The 21,618-nt window shown below is 47.1% G+C and overlaps 1 protein-coding gene across 1 annotated transcript in view; it reads right to left on the reverse strand.

Moving 5' to 3' along the window:
* The window catches only part of LOC139270881 (coiled-coil domain-containing protein 102A-like), a 760,459-nt gene that overhangs the window by 542,766 nt on the left and 196,075 nt on the right, over positions 1-21,618 (reverse strand). The window contains exon 4 of the mRNA XM_070888470.1: positions 5,767-5,883. Within this exon, the coding sequence (XP_070744571.1) occupies positions 5,767-5,883 (117 nt within the window). The remainder of the gene's footprint in view (positions 1-5,766; positions 5,884-21,618) is intronic.

Here is a 21,618-nt window from a genome sequence, read left to right on the forward strand (position 1 = left end):
ACATAATGCAGTGGGGCATTCCTTCGGCGATGTCGAGTCTGCTGCATGTAATTGGTCACCAAGAGAGGGTGAGAAAGGACAGGCCCCATTGCAGTAGCTCTCTGCTTTCTACCGATTGATCACAAACAAGGAATGTCCCGATGAAGACACCTATTGAATTCCAATCGGTCACTGTATAGTCAAGATGTTTTTAGAGATGTTCACATCAACTCCAACGACCTGCAGAGTACATCCGAACTCCCCCGAGGTTGAAACACAGCAGCCTTTTAAAGGATGCAACATGTGATGTAGAACATGGCGTTCATAACGCTGTGATTAGTTCCAGTTAGTTCCACTTTTTCTGGGCGGTTTTTTGGACGAGTGATATTATGGGCTAAATGTGTGCGAGGTGATGAAATTGACACTGGGCGATCTCATAGCCGCTAGTTTCGGTAAATATGCTCTTTACGACAAAAAACAGTGGGCGGGCATTAATATTGAATCTCGGCGTTAAATCAGTGCGGAAAGTAATGCTGGCCGATATTATGGGCGTTGGTTTCACCCAGTCTGATGATTCCGCCACAAAAAATTGGGCGGGCGGTAATATTTTTTCCCGGCGATAAGCACATGGGGAAAGTAACGCTCGGCAATAAGCCCGTCAGTTTCCATTTTGTGCCAAAATGGCGATATATGGGCGTTATACGTCATTTCAGCGGTAAAATGGGCGTTAAGTAGGCATTAAGCATGCAAAAAAAGTGAAGGTTCTAGCCCATAGAACCATAGAAAATAGGAGCAGTAGTAGGCTATTCGGCCCTTCGAGTCTGCACTGCCATTCAATATGATCATGGCTGATCCTCTATCTCAACACCATATTCCCGCTTTTTCCCCATACCCCTTGATGTGTTTTGTGTTTAGAAATCTATCTATCTCCCTCTGAAATATATTCAGTGACTTGACTTCCACAATCTTCTATGGTAGAGAATTCCACAGGTTCACCACCCTCTGAGTGAAAAAAATTCTCCTCATCTCGGTCCTAAGGAAGAAAAAAGAAAGAACTTGCATCTTTCAAGTCCCAAAGTGCTTTCCAGCTAATTAAGTACTTTTGAAGTGTAGTCACTGTTGTAATATAGAAAACACAGCAGCCAATTTACACACAGCAAGCTCCCACAAACAGCAATGACCAGATTATCTGTTTTTGACATTGATTGAAGGATAAATATTGGCAGAACACCGGAGATAATGTCCCAGCACTTCTTCAAAATAGCACCGTGAGATCTTTTACATCTTTTACATCTGTCTGAGAGAACAGACAGGGCCTTGGTTTAACATCTCATCATAAAGACAATACCTCTGACAGTGCAGCACTCCCTCAGTACTGCAGTGTCAACCTAGGTTTTGTGCTCAAGTTTCTGGGACTGAACCTACAACTTTCTGACTCAGAGGCAAGATTGCTACCCACTGAGCCATGGCTGACACTCTGGAGCACCACTAGAATAATACCTAGTCATAGTTATCACAATATGCTCAGGGAACTGTGTCTTTTTTTCACTGGCGAAACATAGGAATTAAATTGCCCCTCTCAGAAAGGCCTGTTAGCGCCTCTGGGAGGGGCACTAAAGGGTGTTTTACCTGGATATGGCGGCCAGAGCCTCTCCCCCCTGGAATTGCCTCTGGGGCTCGAAGCGCAAAAAGTGCTTTGCGCCGCGACCCGCAATTAGCACACCGCTGACGTCCTCGCCGTGCATGCCGACCTCTTATCGCCCCACGCTGCCCCTTTGTGCCCCGCAGGGGCAATTGCCCCACGGGATGCGAGGTCAGCATGGGGCGATGCCACCGACAGCAGCGCAGGGCGAGAAGCTCGAGGGGAGATATTAGCTCCGTGGCTGCCATCTTTTCTGTGTCAGCCGACTTATCAGTCGGCCCAACAATGGCGGCCGCTGGTGCAGCTGAGCTACCAAGATGCAGCCCGGCACCCCCTCCTGGGTGCTGGGCCGCTGGCCCAGTCGACATCCTCCCTAGTGGCCCAGTGGGCACCACTAAAGTGCTTGCAGAGTTCGCAGTGACCATCCATTTAAAAGAAGGGGAGGGACGTCAGCATCGTGCTGATGTGCTGATGTGCTGAGCGCCTCGCGAACGTCCCCTTACTGGCACACAACAATTTTTGGCTCTAAGAGCCCAATTCCGGAACATTTAGTGGCCCTCCTCGCCAGGCGCTAAATTTTCTTTTAATTCAAACTGTGCACCTCAAACCCAGTGCGGGCCAATTTTGGCCCCATAGACTTTAAAGAGATATGATTAAAGTTTAAAAATGATGAAAGAAATAGATTCTGTTTAGGGTGATAGATTATTTGAGATAGATAGTGAGGGAGTACTTCGGGAAATCAGCACAAACTATAAAAACATTGGCCTAGAAACTGGCCTCTTTAGCACCTCCGGGGAGCGACAACAAGGCGCGAAGCACTTATCGACCGGGCGCGGTGAGAAGATCAACCCTTGCCATATTCGGCAAGAGCTTTGCGACAGCGGTATAGCGTTGCACTCTAATCTCCTTCGCCCGGATATCGTGACGTCATCGCTGTGTGCATCGCCCCGATAGGGCCCCTGGACTCGAACTTCAGTTCCGCCCCCTGCATCATCGGCGGACGAAAACACCGGCAGCTGCAGGAGGTGTTCATCAGGAGGTGGGGCGATGATTAAAGGCGAGGTGGCCGAGGTAGGTGAAAAAAATTATGGAATGCTCTATGTCAATTTTTTCCATGGTTTTCGCCCGCGATCATTCAGCCCGGCACTCTGCTGCAGTGCATCGGGCTGATGGGGCCAGATCGTAGCTGCTGTTGGGGAGCAGATAAGTTTTTCGCTTGCAGAGCCTACAGCGATGGCCTTTCTGTTTAAGGGAGGGAAGGGGCCTCGGAATGTGGCAGCGCTGCACAGCCCAGTGTGGAGCGCTGCATCATCTACCGCCCTGCCTGCTGCCTCTCATGCTCCAGGAAGGAAGTGGGGCGCTTGATTTAGCACTCCACTTCCTTCCTGGAGCCCAAACGCCAAATTTTTAAAAACTTAAAAAACATTATTGCCTGCCGCTAATTGGGACGCACCCGAATTTCTCCCCCATACAGTTAGGTTAGAAGCCAAGATGATTTTTTTTCACCAAGTTATTAACCTCTAGATGAGACTCGATGCAATGCCGATGGAACAAAAGAACGTAAGCATTCAAAAAGGAGCTGGAAAAGCTCCTGAGAGTCTCTGATATCTTGAATGTAAAAGGTAGGTGAAGGTTAGCTGTAATTAGTGATTACTGAAGCATTCTGGAGTTTGCTTGATTGTCCTTAGGTGTTAGAGAGGAATTTACCCTCTTTTTTTTTTAAACTGGCTAACAATCAGGACTTGGAACCATAAGTGTTTTCTCCTTTTACTCAGCTGACTAATGTCAGATCTCAAATGGATTTAAAATTCTCCTCTTTTGTTAATAATCTACCTCCATAATGCTGTGCGATCTTTAGTATCGGCCTTTCGTATAGGCCTTTAGTCTAGGCCTTTAGCAATTAAAAAAAACTGTGGGGGAAGGCTCAGAGCAATGCTAAACATGGACAACTAATCCATTAGCGCTCTCCACCAGTATTAGAATAGTTTCTTTTTTGAATGTCTATTTTTTTCCATTAGAATTAGGAAAAAAGAAATATCGCCTTTAATAAGTCTTTAGTTTCCTACGTACAAATACTCGGGTATGGGCAGGTTTAACAACTGAATTTAACAAGCAAATAAATTGGTACAGAGGGCAGTTTATCTTACATGTTATACTGGTGTTAAAAAAAAGCAACTAAAGCACATTTTTATTTTTTAAGAATATCTGGTCTGGTTTTTCTATTCCTAGTTACTATATCTGAAGTGTCTGCTTGACAAAAAAACTTAATTTACTGGAAGCATTCTTCAAACTTCAAATGCCGCTACAAGATGATTAACTTAGATTGAATGTAGTCAAGGATGCTGGAGTCTTATTGTAGTGCATACCACACAATGTGCGTGGCATCCAGTGACTGCAGGTATTATTCCAGCTGTTACATTTGTGGTCCTAAGTACCTCTGAGCTTTTCTAGATTTCTTTAGTGTTTATGTTTCTTGGTCTCTCTTCATTTCGCTTTTTTTCCCAAAGTGAACTCGAGACATCTTCAGTTATAAGAACCTGTAATCTGATTATGTTTGGCTATTCAGTTACCAAAACTCTTTTAACTTTCCAAATGAACATGAACACCTAACTTGCAAATCCACAGAGGTCCACAACACAGTACACTCAAATGCAGCTATGAAGCTTTCCTGGTACATTATTGAAGTTTGGATGAGGGTTGAGATTTCAAACCTTAGCCTTGACTGTAATTTGAGACTAAGCTCCTTTTACTTCGAAAGTTTTGATCATTTTTGACCACATCAATAGGCAGGGCACAAAGTGAAAATAGAGTATTTTATCTTAGGCAAGTTTCACGCTGTAGAAAGTGATTTCCTGTTGGTTCATCACAGCATCATAGAGCACAGCAGGAGGCCAGTAAACCCAACGTGCTTGTGCTGGCTCCATGGAAGAGCTATCCAATTTTTTTTTTTATTCGTTCACGGGATGTGTGCGTCGCTGGCAAAGCCGCCATTTATTGCTCATCCCTAATTGCCATTGAGAAGGTGGCAGTGAGCCAACTTCTTGAACTGCTGCAGTCCATGTGGTGAAGGTTCTCCCGCAGTGCTGACTTTGTTGCAGCGGTTTAGTACAACTGAGTGGTTTGCTAGGCCATTTCAGAGGGCATTTAAGAGTCAACTATATTGCTGTGCGTCTAGAGTCACATATAAGCCAGACCAGATAAGGACGGCAGATTTCCTTCCCTAAAGGACATTAATGAACCAAATATTTTTTTCTACGACAATCTAATAGTTTCATGGTCATCATTACTGATAGTAGCTTTTTTATTCCAGATGTATTTAATTAAAATTAATTCAAATTCCCCCAGATGCTGTGGTCCAGGCCTCTGGATTACCAGTTCAGTAACATAACCACTACGCTACCATACCCCTTAGTCCTGCTCCCCTGCTTTTTCCCTGTAGCTCTGCAAATGTTTCCTTTTTAAATATATATCCACTTCCCTTTTGAAAACCACGATTGAATCTGCTTCCGCCACCCTTTCAGGCAGTTCATTCCAGATCATAACACTTGCTGAGTAAAGAAAAATCCTCCTGCTCACCACCTCTGGAAGTCTATTCATTAAGTAGCCTTTTGCCCTTTTGGCTGAAGGAAGGAATTAATCAGTCAATCTCCTGTAGCAAGGCATGCTTTGATATCAATGGAAATTGAACTTTGGTTGGTTTCTATAATGGGCGGGTGATCTGCCCCACTGATGAAGCTGAAAATTACCTCAAGACCAAGTATAGTCTTCGGGTGAAGTGGGGTTAGATGTGGGGGATAATTGAACCAGGGCACGCAGATTTAAGATTATTAATAAGATATATCTCTGCAATACAAACTGAAGATCCTGCATGTGCATAACCGACATGCTACAGTACCTTTACAAGTGAGAGTGCATGGTTACAGCATGACAAATTTACAGCAGCAATTTCTATTATAACTGTGGACATAGCAATTTAGAATTGGAAAACTTAACACAAAAGTGTGACAAAAATGTGACAATAGAAAGTAAGGTTTTCTAGACAGATACTGCATGCAGACTTAAGATTTTTTAATATATTAGAAATGCTTTTCTGTCACCAGATTTTCTAATCAAGCCAGGGTATTAAAACACATGCATAGCATTACCTCAGTACGCAGATCAGCTAATTTCCTATCCATGTTAGACCTAGCTCCAACCTCATCTTCCAGATCTTCCGAGATCCTTCCAAGCTCATTCTGATGGGCATCACGAAGCAGGGTCAACTAAGTAGCAGAAAGAATAACATACTCTTTAATAGTCACCAGAGTTTGCCTCAATTAATTATGTTCTGTCGGGGAGTGTTCGGAACATTTATCATACAATTCTCCAAAGCAATTATGGAAAACTTCCTACAGTCACATTGATTTTCTTTTTCTACCCAATTATGTAAAACATTCAACTTCCTACTTTGGCACAGTAGCGCTTGTTAATCGTTATTGAAATCAGACATTTTGTGAACACTTTTATAATTTACTTGACATTGGTAAAGTACAATAATGCAGTGAGATGACTGTGCATATTGAAACCAGATAACAACATTCAAAAAAAAAATCACAAGATAGGAAAGGAATGTAAACTTTGTATGGCGGCCCTGTGGCGTAAAGCATTAGTGGTTACAGCACAGTTTGGAACAGCAAGATTCAATTTGTTATGTATGTAAACCTGTAATTTATATGTCTAACCACCAGAGCGCTTATCCCCTGGAGTCCCAAGGAATCCCACAATCTAGTCTGACTCTTTATTCAAGACATAACAACTGGTGACGAGATACACATGACAAACCCCAACGCAACAATGCAGAGAACTGTGGGCATCCTGGAGAAATTTTCAGAGGGAGATGATTGGGCAACCTTCGTGGAGTGACTTGACCAATACTTCGTGGCCAACGAGCTGGAAGGAGAAGGGAATGCTGCCAAATGAAGGGAGATCCTCCTCACCTTTTGCGGGGCACCAACGTATGGCCTCATGAAAAACCTGCTTGCTCCAGCAAAGCCCACAGACAAGACATACAATGAGTTCTGCACATTGGCCCATGAGCATCGAAACCCGAAGAAAAGCGTTCTGATGGCGAGATATCGGTTCTACACGTACAAGAGGTCTGAAGGCCAGGAAGTGGCGAGCTATGTCGCCAAGCTAAGGCGCCTTGCAGGACATTGCGAATTTGAAGGACACTTGGAGCATATGCTCAGGGACTTCTTTGTACTTGGCATTGGCCATGAAGTAATACTTTGCAAACTTTTGACTGTAGAGACCCCAATCTTGAGTAAAGCCATAGCGATAGCCCAGGCATTTATTTCCACCAGTGACAATACCAAACAAATGTCCCAGCACACAAGTGCTGCTGCAAGTACTGTGAACAAAGTAACGTTGTTTTCGAATCGAAATGTACATGGCAGGACTTACACGTCCGCAGATGACGCAGATTCCGCCATCAAGGGTGGTGAATACAAGGCAATTAACACTTTGTTGGTGCTGTGGGGGTGATCATCGATTCCATTCATGCCACTTCAAAGGATACGTTTGCAAGGGCTGTGGAACAATGGGACACCTCCAACATATGTGCAGGCGAGCTGCAAACCCTGCTAATCCTGCAAACCACCATGTTGCAGAGGAGGACAGATCCACGGTGGATCATGATGAACCAGAGCCACAGACTGAGGAGGCAGAGGTATATGGGGTGCACACATTTACCACAAAGTGTCCCCCGATAATGCTGAAGGTTGAATTAAATGGACTCCCGGTGTCCATGGAACTGGACGCGGGCGCAAGCCAGTCCATAATGAATAAAAAAACTTTCAATAAGTTGTGGTGCAACAAGGCTTCAAGGCCAGTCCTGACTCCCATTCGTACCAAACTTAGAACGTACACAAAGGAACTGATTCCCATAATTGGAAGTGCTACCATAAAGGTCTCCTACGATGAAGCGGTGCACGATTTACCACTCTGGGTGGTACCGGGCGATGGCCCCACGCTGCTCGGTGGGAGCTGGCTGGGAAAGATACACTGGAACTGGGACAACGTCCGAGTGCTTTCGTCCGTCGTTGACACCTCATGTGCCCAGGTCCTAAGCAAGTTCCCCAAGCTGTTCGAACCAGGCATCGGGAAGTTCCAAGGAGCAAAAGTGCAGATCCATCCGGGGGGTGCGACCCTTCCATCACAAGGCGAGAGTGGTACCTTACATGATGAGAGAGAGGGTGGAGATCGAGCTGGACAGGCTGCAATGAGAGGGCATCATTTCGCCGATCGAATTCAATGATTGGGCCAGCCCGATTGTTTCAGTCCTCAAGGGAGATGGCACCGTCAGAATCTGAGGTAACTATCGATCGTTTCTCACTGCAGGATCAATACCCGCTACCAAAGAAGGACGACCTATTTGTGACGCTGGTGGGAGGGAAAACGTTCACGAAACTGGACTTGACCTCAACCTACATGACAGCGGAGCTGGAGGAATCTTCGAAAGGCCTCACCTGCATCAACACGCACAAAGGTTTTTTCATTTACAACAAATGCCCGTTTGAGATTCGATCGGCCACGGCGATATTCTAGAGGAACATGAAAACCTTGTTGAAGTTGGTCTCGTGCACCGTGGTCTTCCAGGACGACATCTTGGTTACAGGTCGGGACACCGTCAAGCACCTGCAGAACCTGGAAGAGGTTCTTAGTCGACTTAATCATGTGGGGCTCAGGCTAAAATGCTCAAAGTGCATTTTCCTGGTACCTGAAGTGGAGTTCCTGGGGAGAATAATCGCGGCAGACTTCACCAGGCCCACCAATTCGAAGACGGAGGCAATCAAAAACACCAAGACCACAGAATGTGACGGAGCTGCAGTCGCTTCTAGGACTCAACTACTTTGGTAACTTCTTACCAGGTCTTAGCACATTGTTAGAACCCCTACACTCTTTACTGCATCAAGGAGATGAATGGGTATGGGGTAAAAGCCAAGAAAATGCCTTTGATAAAGCTAGGAAGCTGTTATGTTCAAACAAATTGCTTGTGTTGTATGATCCATGTAAACGTTTGGTACTAGCATGTGATGCGTCGTCATACGGGGTCGAGTGTGTATTGCAACAAGCTAATGAATTTGGGAAATTGCAACCGGTTTCTTATGCATCCAGAAATTTGTCTAAGGCCGAGAGGGCCTACAGTATGATCAAAAAAGAAGCATTAGCATGTGTTTACGGGGTAAAGAAAATGCATCAATATCTGTTCGGGATCAAATTTGAATTGGAAACCGACCATAAGCCGCTTATATCCCTCTTTTCTGAAAGCAAGGGGATAAATACGAATGCATCGGCCCGCATCCAGAGATGGGCGCTCATGTTGTCCACATACAACTACGTCATCCGCCACAGGCCAGGCACAGAAAACTGTGCTGATGCTCTCAGTAGGCTGCCATTGCCCACCACAGGGGTGGAGATGGCACAGACTGCACATCTAGTTATGGTAATGGAAGCATTCAAGAGTGAGCAATCACCTGTTACCGCCCGACAGATTAGAACCTGGACGAGCCAGGACCCCTTAATATCCTTAGTAAAAAACTGTGCTCCACGGGAGTTGGTCTAGTGTCCCGTTAGAGATGCAGGAAGAAATAAAGCCGTACCAGCAGCGCAAAGCTGAAATGTCCATACAGGCAGTCTGCCTCCTATGGGGTAATTGGGTAGTTGTGCCAAAAAGGGCAGGGACACTTTCATTAGTGATCTCCATAGTACCCACCCAGGCATTGTAATGATGAAAGCATTAGCTAGATCCCACATGTGGTGGCCCGGTATCGATGCAGACTTAGAGTCCTGTGTGCACAAATGTAATACATGTTCCCAGTTAAGCAATGCACCCAGGGAGGCGCCACTAAGTTTAAGGTCTTGGCCCTCCAAACCGTGGTCTAGGGTTCATGTTGACTATGCAGGTCCTTTCTTGGGAAAAATGTTTTTAGTGGTTGTAGATGCGTACTCCAAGTGGATTGAATGTGAGATAGTGTCGGCAAGCACGTCCGCTGCCACCATTGAAAGTCTACGGGCCATGTTTGTCACGCACAGTCTGCCTGATGTCCTTGTAAGTGACAATGGGACATGCTTTACCAGTGTCGAATTCAAGGAGTTCATGACCCGCAATAGGGTCAAACATGTCACGTCTGCCCCGTTTAAGCCAGCATCCAATGGTCAGGCAGGACGAGCAGATCAAACAATCAAGCAGAGCTTGAAAAGGGTAACTGAAGGCTCACTGCAGACTCAACTATCCCGAGTCCTGCTCAATAACCGCACAAGACCCCACTCGCTCACCGGGGTCCCTCCCACTGAACTGCTCATAAAAAGGACACTTAAGACAAGGCTCTCTTTAGTCCACCTTGATCTGCACGAACAGGTAGAGAGCAGGCGGCTTCAACAGAATACATATCATGGTCGCGCAAATGTGCCACGAGAAATTGAAGTAAATGATCCTGTATTTGTGTTGAACTATGGACAAGGATTGCTGGCACTGTTTTGGCCAAAGAGCGGAGTAAGGTGTTTGTGGTCAAACTCGCAAATGGATTCACCTGCAGAAAACACTTGGACCAAACCAAACGCAGATTTACGGACTATCCAGAACAACCCACAATAGACTCTAACTTTTTTGACCCTCCAACATACACACAAGTGGCAACTGACCCAGCAGTTGACCACGATGCAGAACCCATCAGCCCCAGCAGTCCAGCAAGGCCAGCTGCACAGCAGCCCAGCGAAGGCCCAACAAACGACTCACCAACACCAGCATTTGCACTGAGACGGTCAACCAGGGACAGGAAGGCCCCAGATCGACTCGCATTGTAAATAGTTACACTATTGACTTTGCGGGAGTGTTGTTATGTATGTAAACCTGTAATTACCATGTCTAACCACCAGAGGGCTTCTCCCCTGGAGTCCCAAGGGATCCCACAATCCCTTGGGAGCTCCTGTATATAAGGAGGCCTCACAAGCTGGAGAGGCATTCTGAGATCTGTAATAAAGGATTATGGTCACACTTACTTTGAGCTTGCAGTGTCTAGTCTGACTCTATATTCCAGACATAGCACAATTTACAGTCTTTGAAATGTATTTGCTTCATGGGTTCTTTGCTCAAGAATTCAGAGCAATACATTCCTATTAAGAACTAGTTGGTTTATTAACAAAGGTTTAAATATCACACAGCACATTATCAGTTCATCCACTAGGCTCGCAACTGCATACCTCATCGTGGATGACCTAGACCCAACTGACTGGAATTTTATTAAGTCTTCTGAACATCACACGACTGGCTAATCCACCCACAATGCAACAGTTCTACACCTATTTTAATAAAGCTATAAAGCCGAGTGCCCCCTTATTAAAGGGGCACCAGAAATGATAAATTAACAAATTAAACTTTTTGAACAATAAACAGTCAAATTAAAATTTGGTTGCTCGGGGTGATGATGCACTCCAGTTCCTCCGGTGGCCACCTCTCGCAGAAGGCCGTGAGTGTACCGGTGGACACCGCGTGCTCCATCTCCAGGCCAGGTTACCCTGGCGCAAATGTAGCCACGGAAGAGAGGCAGGAAGTCGGGCTGACTGCCCCCTCGACCGCCCGCTTCCTGGACCTGTTGATGGCCCCCTTGGACAAGTCCAGGAGCAGTCCTACAGGAGGCCCTCCGACCTGCCCGCTCCTCTCCGCACCAGGTGCCCAAAGATCAGTTGCGTGGGACTGAAGTGCAACCAAAAATTGAGGAGCAGCCCCTTCAAATAATGGAAGAGAGGCTGCAACCTCACTCATTGTGTATATACACAAGGACCACGGACTCCTCCAGACCACAGAAATTGCAGGCTGCCTGGGAGTCTGTGAACCGACTTAATAACTTATTGCACGAGACTGCCACGTGCAACACCCTCCAGTCAAGTCCCCAATAAATAAAGGGAGGACTCCCGCATAGAGAGCACTTCATTAGGGACCCCCGCCTCCTCCGGATGGCAAGATGGTGCGCCATGGCGTGTACGGACGGCATACAAGGATGGCAAAATGGAGGCTATGCAAGTACAGCCCATATAGAAATCCCCTCCACGCAGAACTAAAAGGCACGGAGGGGATTTCCCGGAGGCGGTTCATGTTGTGAGGCGCCAGCTCCCAAGAGAGGTTTCAGGGCTTGGCGCCGATGAGAAATCCCGTCCCGACGAGGGTCAGTTCAGACGGGATCGCAACAGCTCAACAACTATTTTCGTTGATAACCATAAATCAAGTGCCCCCTGATTAAAGGGGGGCACTAAAACTGACACATTAAACAAATTAAACTTTTGACAGTAAACTTAAATCAAATTAAAATTTGGTTGCCGGGGGTGATGATACACTCCAGTTCCTCCGGCGCCCACCTCTCGCGGAAGGCCACGAGCATACCGGTAGACACCGCGTGCTCCATCTCCAGGCCAGGTTACCCTGGCGCAAATGTAGCCACGGAAGAGAGGCAGGAAGTCGGGCTGACTGCCCCCTCGACCGCCCGCTTCCTGGACCTGTTGATGGCCCCCTTGGACAAGTCCAGGAGCAGTCCTACAGGAGGCCCTCCGACCTGCCCGCTCCTCTCCGCACCAGGTGCCCAAAGATCAGTTGCGTGGGACTGAAGTGCAACCAAAAATTGAGGAGCAGCCCCTTCAAATAATGGAAGAGAGGCTGCAACCTCACTCATTGTGTATATACACAAGGACCACGGACTCCTCCAGACCACAGAAATTGCAGGCTGCCTGGGAGTCTGTGAACCGACTTAATAACTTATTGCACGAGACTGCCACGTGCAACACCCTCCAGTCAAGTCCCCAATAAATAAAGGGAGGACTCCCGCATAGAGAGCACTTCATTAGGGACCCCCGCCTCCTCCGGATGGCAAGATGGTGCGCCATGGCGTGTACGGACGGCATACAAGGATGGCAAAATGGAGGCTATGCAAGTACAGCCCATATAGAAATCCCCTCCACGCAGAACTAAAAGGCACGGAGGGGATTTCCCGGAGGCGGTTCATGTTGTGAGGCGCCAGCTCCCAAGAGAGGTTTCAGGGCTTGGCGCCGATGAGAAATCCCGTCCCGACGAGGGTCAGTTCAGACGGGATCGCAACAGCTCAACAACTATTTTCGTTGATAACCATAAATCAAGTGCCCCCTGATTAAAGGGGGGCACTAAAACTGACACATTAAACAAATTAAACTTTTGACAGTAAACTTAAATCAAATTAAAATTTGGTTGCCGGGGGTGATGATACACTCCAGTTCCTCCGGCGCCCACCTCTCGCGGAAGGCCACGAGCATACCGGTAGACACCGCGTGCTCCATCTCCAGGAACATCCTGGCTCGGATGTAACCGCGGAAGAGAGGCAGGCAGTCGGGCTGAATGACCCCCTCGACCGCCCGCTGCCTGGATCGGCTGATGGCCCCCTTGGCCATGCCCAGGAGCAGTCCTACTAGGAGGCCTTCCGAACTGCCCACTCCCCTCCGCACAGGGTGCCCAAAGATCAGGAGTGTGGGACTGAAGTGCAACCAGAATTTGAGGAGCAGCCCTTTCAAATATTGGAACAGGGGCTGCAACCTCGCACACTCCACATATACGTGGAACACGGACTCTTCCAGACCGCAGAACTTGCAGGTGGCCTGGGAGTCCGTGAACCTACTTAAAACCTATTGCACGGGACTGCTCCAGGCCAAGTCCCCAATAAATAAAGGGAGGACTCCCGCGTAGAAAGCCTTTCATTGGGGACCACCGCCTCCTCTGGATGGCAAGATGATGCGCCATGGCGTATCCGGACGGCAGACGAGGATGGCAACATGGAGGCTGTGCAGGAGCAGCCCGTATCGAAATCCCCTCAGCGCAGAACTGAAAGGCACAGAGGGGATTTCCCAGAGGCGGCTCAAGTTGTGAGGCGCCGGCTCACGAGGGAGATTTCGGCGCTTGGTGTCGATGTGAAATTCCGTCCGGACGGGGGTCAGTTCGGACGGGATCGCAACAACTCTGCAAACCTGTGAGCATACTCACAGGTAAGTACATTGCAGTCCTGATTAACATTAAGGCTCAGGTTTCCTCTAACCAGCAGATGTTGACTAGATTTGGATCAACTTCAAATTGTCAGATGTGGCACTAGCCAGAAATGGCCAGAGGCGCCCAGTCAATGGATGATGAGATAATTTGTATATACTTAAACTCAGATTTTACTTCATGACATGACATTGCCTGGCAACAGAACACGTTTTGAAATGATTTTGAACAGTTTGTTGAAGGAGGGTTTAATGAATTCAATTTTAATTTCACTTTTTTTTTAAAACTTGTCCATAGAACTATTTGCAGTTTCTTACCTATTTCTTCAACTGAAATTCACAATGCAGCAAAAATGAGAAAGTAAAAATGTGTTTTAATTAGTCAAGTTATTTTTCCTATATATATATATATATACAAAAGCAAAATACTGCGGATGCTGGAATCTGAATTACAAACAGAAAATTCTGGAAATCTCAGCAGGTCAGACAACATCTGTGGAGAGAAAAACAGAGTTAATGTTTCAGGTCAATGACCCTTCATCAGAGCTGGCAAAATTTTGAAATTAATGGATTCTTAATGAAGTGCAAGGGCATTGAAAGAGGGAGGGGAGGAAAGAGTTATTTTGCCTGCCCATCTAGAAACCTAAAGGATAAACCTTGTCAAGGACATTATGAAACTCCTGGAAAATATGAGAATATATAGTAATGGAGTAACTCAGCATGTGCCAACCAACCATTCATCTTCTTCTTAGGCAGTTGAGGATGACTTGCTTCCACACTAAACATGAGTTCTAAGGTGACTGATGAGACCAATGCAGGATCTACAGTCTCTGTTACAGGTGGGGCAGATGATGGTTGGAGGGACGGGTGGGTTGGGTAATTGATTCGTCATACGCTGTTTTCGCGCTGTTTCCGCTTTTTGTACTTGGCTTCCGTGTGCTCCAAGCAGAGAGACACTAAGTGTTCGGTGCCTTCTCGAATGCTCCTGCTCCACTTTGAGCGGTCTTGGGCCAAGGATTCCCAAGAGTCAGTGGAGATGTTGCTTTTTTTCAAGGAGGCTTTGAGAGTGTTCTTGAAGTGTTTTCTCTGCCCTCCTGGGACTCGCCTGCCATGACGTAGCTCGGAGTAGAGTACTTATTTTGGGAGTCTAGCATCGGGCATGCGGACAATGTGACCCGGCCACCGGAACTGGTTGAGTGTGGTCAATGTCTCGATGCTGTGGATGTTGGCATGAGAAAGAACACTGACGTTGGAGCACCTATCCCGCCAATGAATTTGCAGGATTTTGCAGAGGCAACGTTGGTAGTACTTCTCCAGTGCTTTGAGGTGTCTACTGTACATAGTCCATGTCTCAGAAGCATATAGAAGGACGGGTATCACTACTACTCTGTAGACCATGAGCTTGGTGCCAAGTTTGAGATCCTGGTCTTCTAACACTCTTTTCCTCAGGCAGTCGAAGGCTGCACTGGCACACTGAAAGCAGTGTTGGTCTACGTCATTGATGTCTGCCCGTGCTGTTATTAGGCTCCCAAGGAATGGGAAATGGTCCACATTGTCCAAGGTCTCATTGTGGATCTTGATAACCGGGGAGCAGGACTGTGTGGCGGGGGCATGTTGGTAGAGGACCTTTGTCTTACTGATGTTTAATGTAAGGCCCAGTCTCTCGTACGCTTCAGTGAAGGTGTCAACAATGGTTTGGAATTCCGACTCTGAGTGTGCACAAATGCAAGCATCATCTACATATTGTAATTCAATGACAGAGCAACCTTGGATCTAGACTACAGGCGTTGGGAATTGACCAATTTTCCGCTTGTCCTGTAGATTAACTCCACTGCAGCAGAGAGCTTGTTAGTGAGGTGAAGCATTGCACTTCCCAAATCTTGGGAGCCTACTAACAGAAGAACGTTGGTGCGATGACACAGACTTGCTTGACCTTGGTCTGCACTTGTAAGAATCACGGCTTGCATGTCATCGTGAAGCGGGTGCAGGATGGTGACGAATTTTTGAAGACAGCCGAATTTGAGAAGACACTCCATAATCCTTTGCGGTTGACAGAGTTGAAGGCCTTTGTGAGGTCAAAGAAAGCCATGCACAGAGGTTGATGCTGGTCCCTGCATTTTTCTTGGATTTGATGCAGATCATGTCCGTTGTACCCCTTAATGGGCAGAATCCGCATTGCGACTCTGGGAGGAGCTCTTCAGCCACTGGGAGGAGACGATTGAGGAGGATTCTTGCGATGACTTTCCCTGCGGCAGACAGCAGGGAAACTCCTCTGCAATTACCGTAATTGGACTTGTCCCCTTCCTTGAAGATGGTCACAATTACGGCGCCTCTAAGATCCCCTTGCATGCTCTCCTCCTTCCAGAGCAGAGAGATGAGGTCATGGATTTGCGCCGAGAGTACTTCTCCGCCATGCTTTAGTTCTGCTTCCATCTGCTTCTGAGGTCTTGTTGTTTTTCAGTTGTCGAATGGCCTTTTCAACCTCATGCTGGGCTGGGATTGTGCCGAGGTGGTGACTGTTAGCATGCTGTGGGATGGAGTGAAGGACACTCACGTCAAAGACAGAGTCTTGGTTGAGGAGATCCTCGAAGTGCTCCTTCCAGCGGGCACTAACTGCCTCTTTGTCCTTGATGAGCACCTCTCCCTTCTTGGCTCTCAGTGGAATAGGACCTTGCATCCTATCTATCCAGTCACGTATTAGGAGGAAGCATTTTGGAAAGAAGAATGAAAAGAGGAAATATAAAGTAAATGATACAATTTTAAAGTGGGTGCAATTTTTTCCTTTTTAAATATGTATCCACTTCCTTTTTGAAAGCTACGATTGAATCTACTTCCACCACCCTTTCAGGCAGTTCATTCCAGATCGGTGAGTTAAAAAAAAAATCTCCTCACCACCACCACATGAACAGAGAGACCTGAGGTTGTATGTACATAAATCTTTGAAGGAGACACAATAAGTTGATAAGCTGTCAATAAAGCATACAGAATCCTTGGCTTTATAAATAGAGGCAGAGAGTATAAAAGCTAGAAAGCCATGCTAAACCTTTATAAAACACTGGTTAGGCACTAGCTGGAATACTGAGTCCAATTCTGGGCATTACACGTTCGGAAGGATGCCAATGCCTTGTAGAGGGTATAGAGAAGATTTACTAGAATGGTGCTAGGGATGAGGGACTTCAGTTATGTGGAGAGATTAGAGAAACTGGCATTGTTCTTGTTATGTAAGTAATACAATGTCTAACCACCAGAGGGCTTATCCCCTGGAGTCCCAAGGGATCCCACAATCCCTTGGGAGCACCTGTACATAAGGAGGCCCCACAGGCTGAAGAGACACTCTGAGATCTGTAATAAAGGACTACAGTCACACCTTAATTTGAGCTTGCAGTATCTAGTCTGACTCTTTATTCAAGACATAACAACTGACGACGAGATACAAATGACGAACCCCACCACAACAATGCAGAGAACCATGGGCATCCTGGAGAAATTTTCAGAGGGAGATGATTCAGAAACCTTTGTGGAGCGACTCGACCAATATTTCGTGGCCAACGAACTGGAAGGAGAAGCGAACGCTGCCAAACGAAGGGCGATCCTCCTCACCGTTTGCGGGGCACCAACGTATGGCCTCATGAAAAATCTGCTCACTCCAGCGAAACCCACAGACAAGTCATAAGATGAGTTGTGCACGTTGGTCCGGGAGCATCTAAACCCGAAGAAAAGCGTTCTGATGGCAAGGTATCAGTTCTACACGTACAAGAGGTCTGAAGGCCAGGAAGTGGCGAGCTATGTCGCCGAGCTAAGGCGCCTTGCAGGACATTGTGAATTTGAAGGACACTTGGAGCACATGTACAGGGAATTCTTTGCACTTGCATTGGCCATGAAGTAATACTTCGCAAACATTTGACTGTAGAGACCCCAACCTTGAGTAAAGCCATAGCGATAGCCCAGGCACTTATCGCCACCAGTGACAATAGCAAACAAATCTCTCAGCACACGAGTGCTGCTGCAAGTACTGTGAACAAAATAATTTTATTTTTGAGTCGAAATGTATAGGGCAGGACTTACACACCTGCAGCTGCACATCCGCAGATGACTCAGAGTCCATCATCAAGGATGGTGAATACAAGGCCATTAACACCTTGTTGGCGCTGCGAGGGTGATCATCGTTTCCATTCATGCCGCTTCAAAGGATACGTTTGAAAGGGCTGTGGAACAATGGGACACCTCCAACGAATGTGCAGGCGAGCTGCAAACCCTGCTAATCTTGCAAACCATCATGTTGCAGAAGAAGACAGATCCACAGTGGATCATGACAAAACAGAGCCTCAGACCGAGGAGGCAGAGGTATATGGGGTGCACACATTTACCACAAAGTGTCCCCCAATAATGCTGATGGTTGAATTAAATGGACTCCCGGTGTGCATGGAGCTGGATACGGTTGTAAGCCAGTCCATAATGACCAAAAAGACTTTCAATAAATTGTGGTGCAGCAAGGCCTCAAGGCCAGTCCTGACTCCCATTCATACTAAACTAAGAACGTACACAAAGGAACTGATTCCCGTAATTGGCAGTGCTACTGTAAAGGTCTCCTACGATGGAGCAGTGCACGATTTACCACGCTGGCCCCATGCTGTTCGTCAGGAACTGGCTGGGAAAGATATGCTGAAACTGGGACAACGTCCGAGTGCTTTCGTCCGTCGATGACACCTCATGTGCCCAGGTCCTAAACAAGTTCCCCTCGTTGTTTGAACCAGGCATCGGGAAGTTCCAAGGAGCAAAACTACAGATCCATTTGATTTCAAGGGGTGCGACCCATCCATCACAAGACGAGAGCAGTACCCTACATGATGGGAGAGAGTGTGAGATCGAGCTGGACAGGCTGCAACGAGAGGGCATCATCTCGCCGATCTAATTCAATGAGTTGGCCAGTCCGATTGTTCCAGTCCTCAAGGGAGATGGCACAGTCAGAATCTGAGGTGATTACAAAATAACTGTCAATTGTTTCTCACTGCAGGATCAATACCCGCTACCAAAGGCAGATGACCTATTTGCACCACTGGCGGGAGGGAAAACGTTCACGAAGCTGGACATGACCTCGGCCTACATGACGCAGGAGCTGGAGGAATCATCGAAAGGCCTCACCTGCATCAACACGCACAAAGGTTTCTTCATTTACAACAGATGCCTGTTTGGGATTCGATCGGCCGCGGTGATATTCCGGAGGGACAGGGAAAACTTGCCAAAGTCGGTCCCGCGCCGTGTGGTTTTTCAGGCCATCTTGGTTACAGTTCAGGACACCATCGAGCATCTGCAGAACCTGGAGGAGTTCTTAGTAAGCTTAATTGTGTGGGGCTCAGGCTAAAACACTTGAAGTGCGTTTTCCTGGCACCTGAAGTGGAGTTCCTGGGGAGAAGAATCCCAGCGGAAGGCATCAGGCCCACCGATTCGAAGACGGAGGCAATCAAAAACGCAGCAAGACCACAGAACGTGACAGAGCTGCGGTCGTTTCTAGGACTCCTGAACTATTTTGGTAACTTATTACCGGGTCTTAGCACATTGTTAGAACCCCTTCACTCTTTACTGCATAAAGGAGATGAATGGGTATGGGGTAAATGCCAAGAAAATGCATTTGAGAAAGCTAAAAAGCTGAAATGTTCAAACAAATTGCTTGTGTTGTACGATCCATGTAAGCATTTGGTACGAGCATGTGATGCGTCGCCGTACGGGGTCGGGTGTGTATTGCAACAAGCTAATGAATTTGGGAAATTGCAATCGGTTGCTTATGTATCCAGAAGTCTGTCTAAGGCCGAGAGGGCCTACAGTATGATCGAAAAAGAAGCGTTAGCGTGTGTTTACGGGGTAAAGAAAATGCATCAATATCTGTTCGGGCTCAAATTTGAATTGGAAACCGACCATAAGCCACTTATATCCCTCTGTTCTGAAAGCAAGGGAATAAATACGAATGCATCGGCCCGTATCCAGAGATGGGCGCTCACGTTGCCCGTGTACAATTACGCTATCCGCACAGGCCAGGCACAGAAAACTGTGCCGATGCTCTCAGTAGGCTGCCATTGCCCACCACAGGGGTGGAGATGGCACAGCCCACAGATTTTGTGATGGTAATGGAAGCATTCGAGAGTGAGCAATCACCTGTTACCGCCCGACAGATTAGAACCTGGGCGAGCCAGGACCCCTTACTGTCCTTAGCAAAGAACTGTGTGCTCCACGGGAGTTGGTCTAGTGTCCCATTAGAGATGCAGGAAGAAATAAAGCCGTACCAGTGGCGCAAAGATGAAATGTCCATAGAGGCTGACTGCCTCCTGTGGGGTAATTGGGTAGTTGTGCCAAAAAAGGGCAGGGACACTTTCATTAGTGAACTCCACAGCACCTACCCAGGCATCGTAATGATGAAAGCGATAGCCAGATCCCACGTGTGGTGTCCCAGTATCGATGCAGACTTGGAGTCCTGCTTGCACAAATGAACTACATGTTCCCAGTTAAGCAATGCACCCAGGGAGATGCCACTAAGTTTATGGGCCTGGCCCTCCAAATCGTGGTCCAGGGTCCATGTCGACAATGCAGGCCCATTCTTGGGAAAAATGTTCTTAGTGGTTGTAGTTGCGTACTCCAAATGGATTGAATGTGAGATAATGTCGGCAAGCACGTCCGCTGTCACCACTGAAAGCCTGCGGGCCATGTTTGCCACGCACGGCCTGCCTGATGTCCTTGTAAGTGACAATGGGCCATGCTTTACCAGTACCGATTTCAAGGAGTTCATGACCCGCAATGGGATCAAACATGTCACATCTGCCCCGTTTTAACCAGTGTCCAACAGTCAGGCAGAACGAGCAGTTCAAACAATTAAGCAGAGCTTGAAAAGGGTAACTGAAGGCTCACTTCAGACTCGCTTACCCCAAGTCCTGCTCAGTTACCGCACAAGACTCCACTCACTCACTGGGGTCCCTCCGCTGAACTGCTCGTGAAAAGGGCACTTAAGACAAGGCTCTCGTTAGTCCACCCTGATCTACACGAACAGGTAGAGAGCAGGCAGCTTCAACAGAATGTGTCACTCGCAAATATGTCACGCGAAATTGAGATGAATGATCCTGTATTTTTGTTGAACTATGGACAAGGTCCCAAGTGGCTCCCTAGCACTGTTTTGGCCAAAGAGGGGATTAGGGATTTTTGTGGTCAAACTCTCAAATGGACTCATCTGCAGGAAACACTTGGACCAAATCAAACTCAGAGTTACAGACTATCCAGAACAACCCACAATAGACTCCACCTTTTTCAACCCTCCAACACACACACAAGTGGCAACCGACCCAGGGGTTGACCACGAAGCAGAACCCATCACCTGCAACAGTCCAGCAGGACTCACCACCCCCAGCAGCCCAGCGAGGGCCCAACAAATGATTCACCAAAACCAGCATTTGCACCGAGACGATCAACCAGGGAAGGAAGGCCCTAGATCAAATCACATTGTAAATAGTTACACTATTGTCTTTGGGGGGGAGTGTTGTTTGTATGTAAACATGTAAATACCATGTCTAACTACCAAAGGGCTTATCCCCTAGAGTCCCAAGGGATCCCACAATCCCTTGGGAGCACCTGTATATAAGGAGGCCTCACAGGCTGGAGAGGCACTCTGAGATCTGTAATAAAGGACTACGATCACACTTACTTTGAGCTTGCAGTATCTAGTCTGACTCTTTATTCAAGACATAACAGTTCTCCTTGGAGCAGAGACAGTTAAGAGGAGAGTAAATATAGTTGTTTAAAATTATGAAGGGTTTTGATAGAGTAGATAGGGATAAAACTGTTTCCACCAGCGGGCATATTGATAACCAGAAGGCACAGATTTAAGATAATTGGCAAAACAGCCAGGGGGGAGGTGAGGAGATTTTTGTTTTTACACAGTGAGTTGTTATGATCAGGAATGTGCTGCCTGACAGGATAGT

The sequence above is a fragment of the Pristiophorus japonicus genome, chromosome 1 (assembly GCF_044704955.1).
Source record: "Pristiophorus japonicus isolate sPriJap1 chromosome 1, sPriJap1.hap1, whole genome shotgun sequence".
In the NCBI taxonomy this organism is placed as follows: Eukaryota; Metazoa; Chordata; class Chondrichthyes; family Pristiophoridae; genus Pristiophorus; species Pristiophorus japonicus.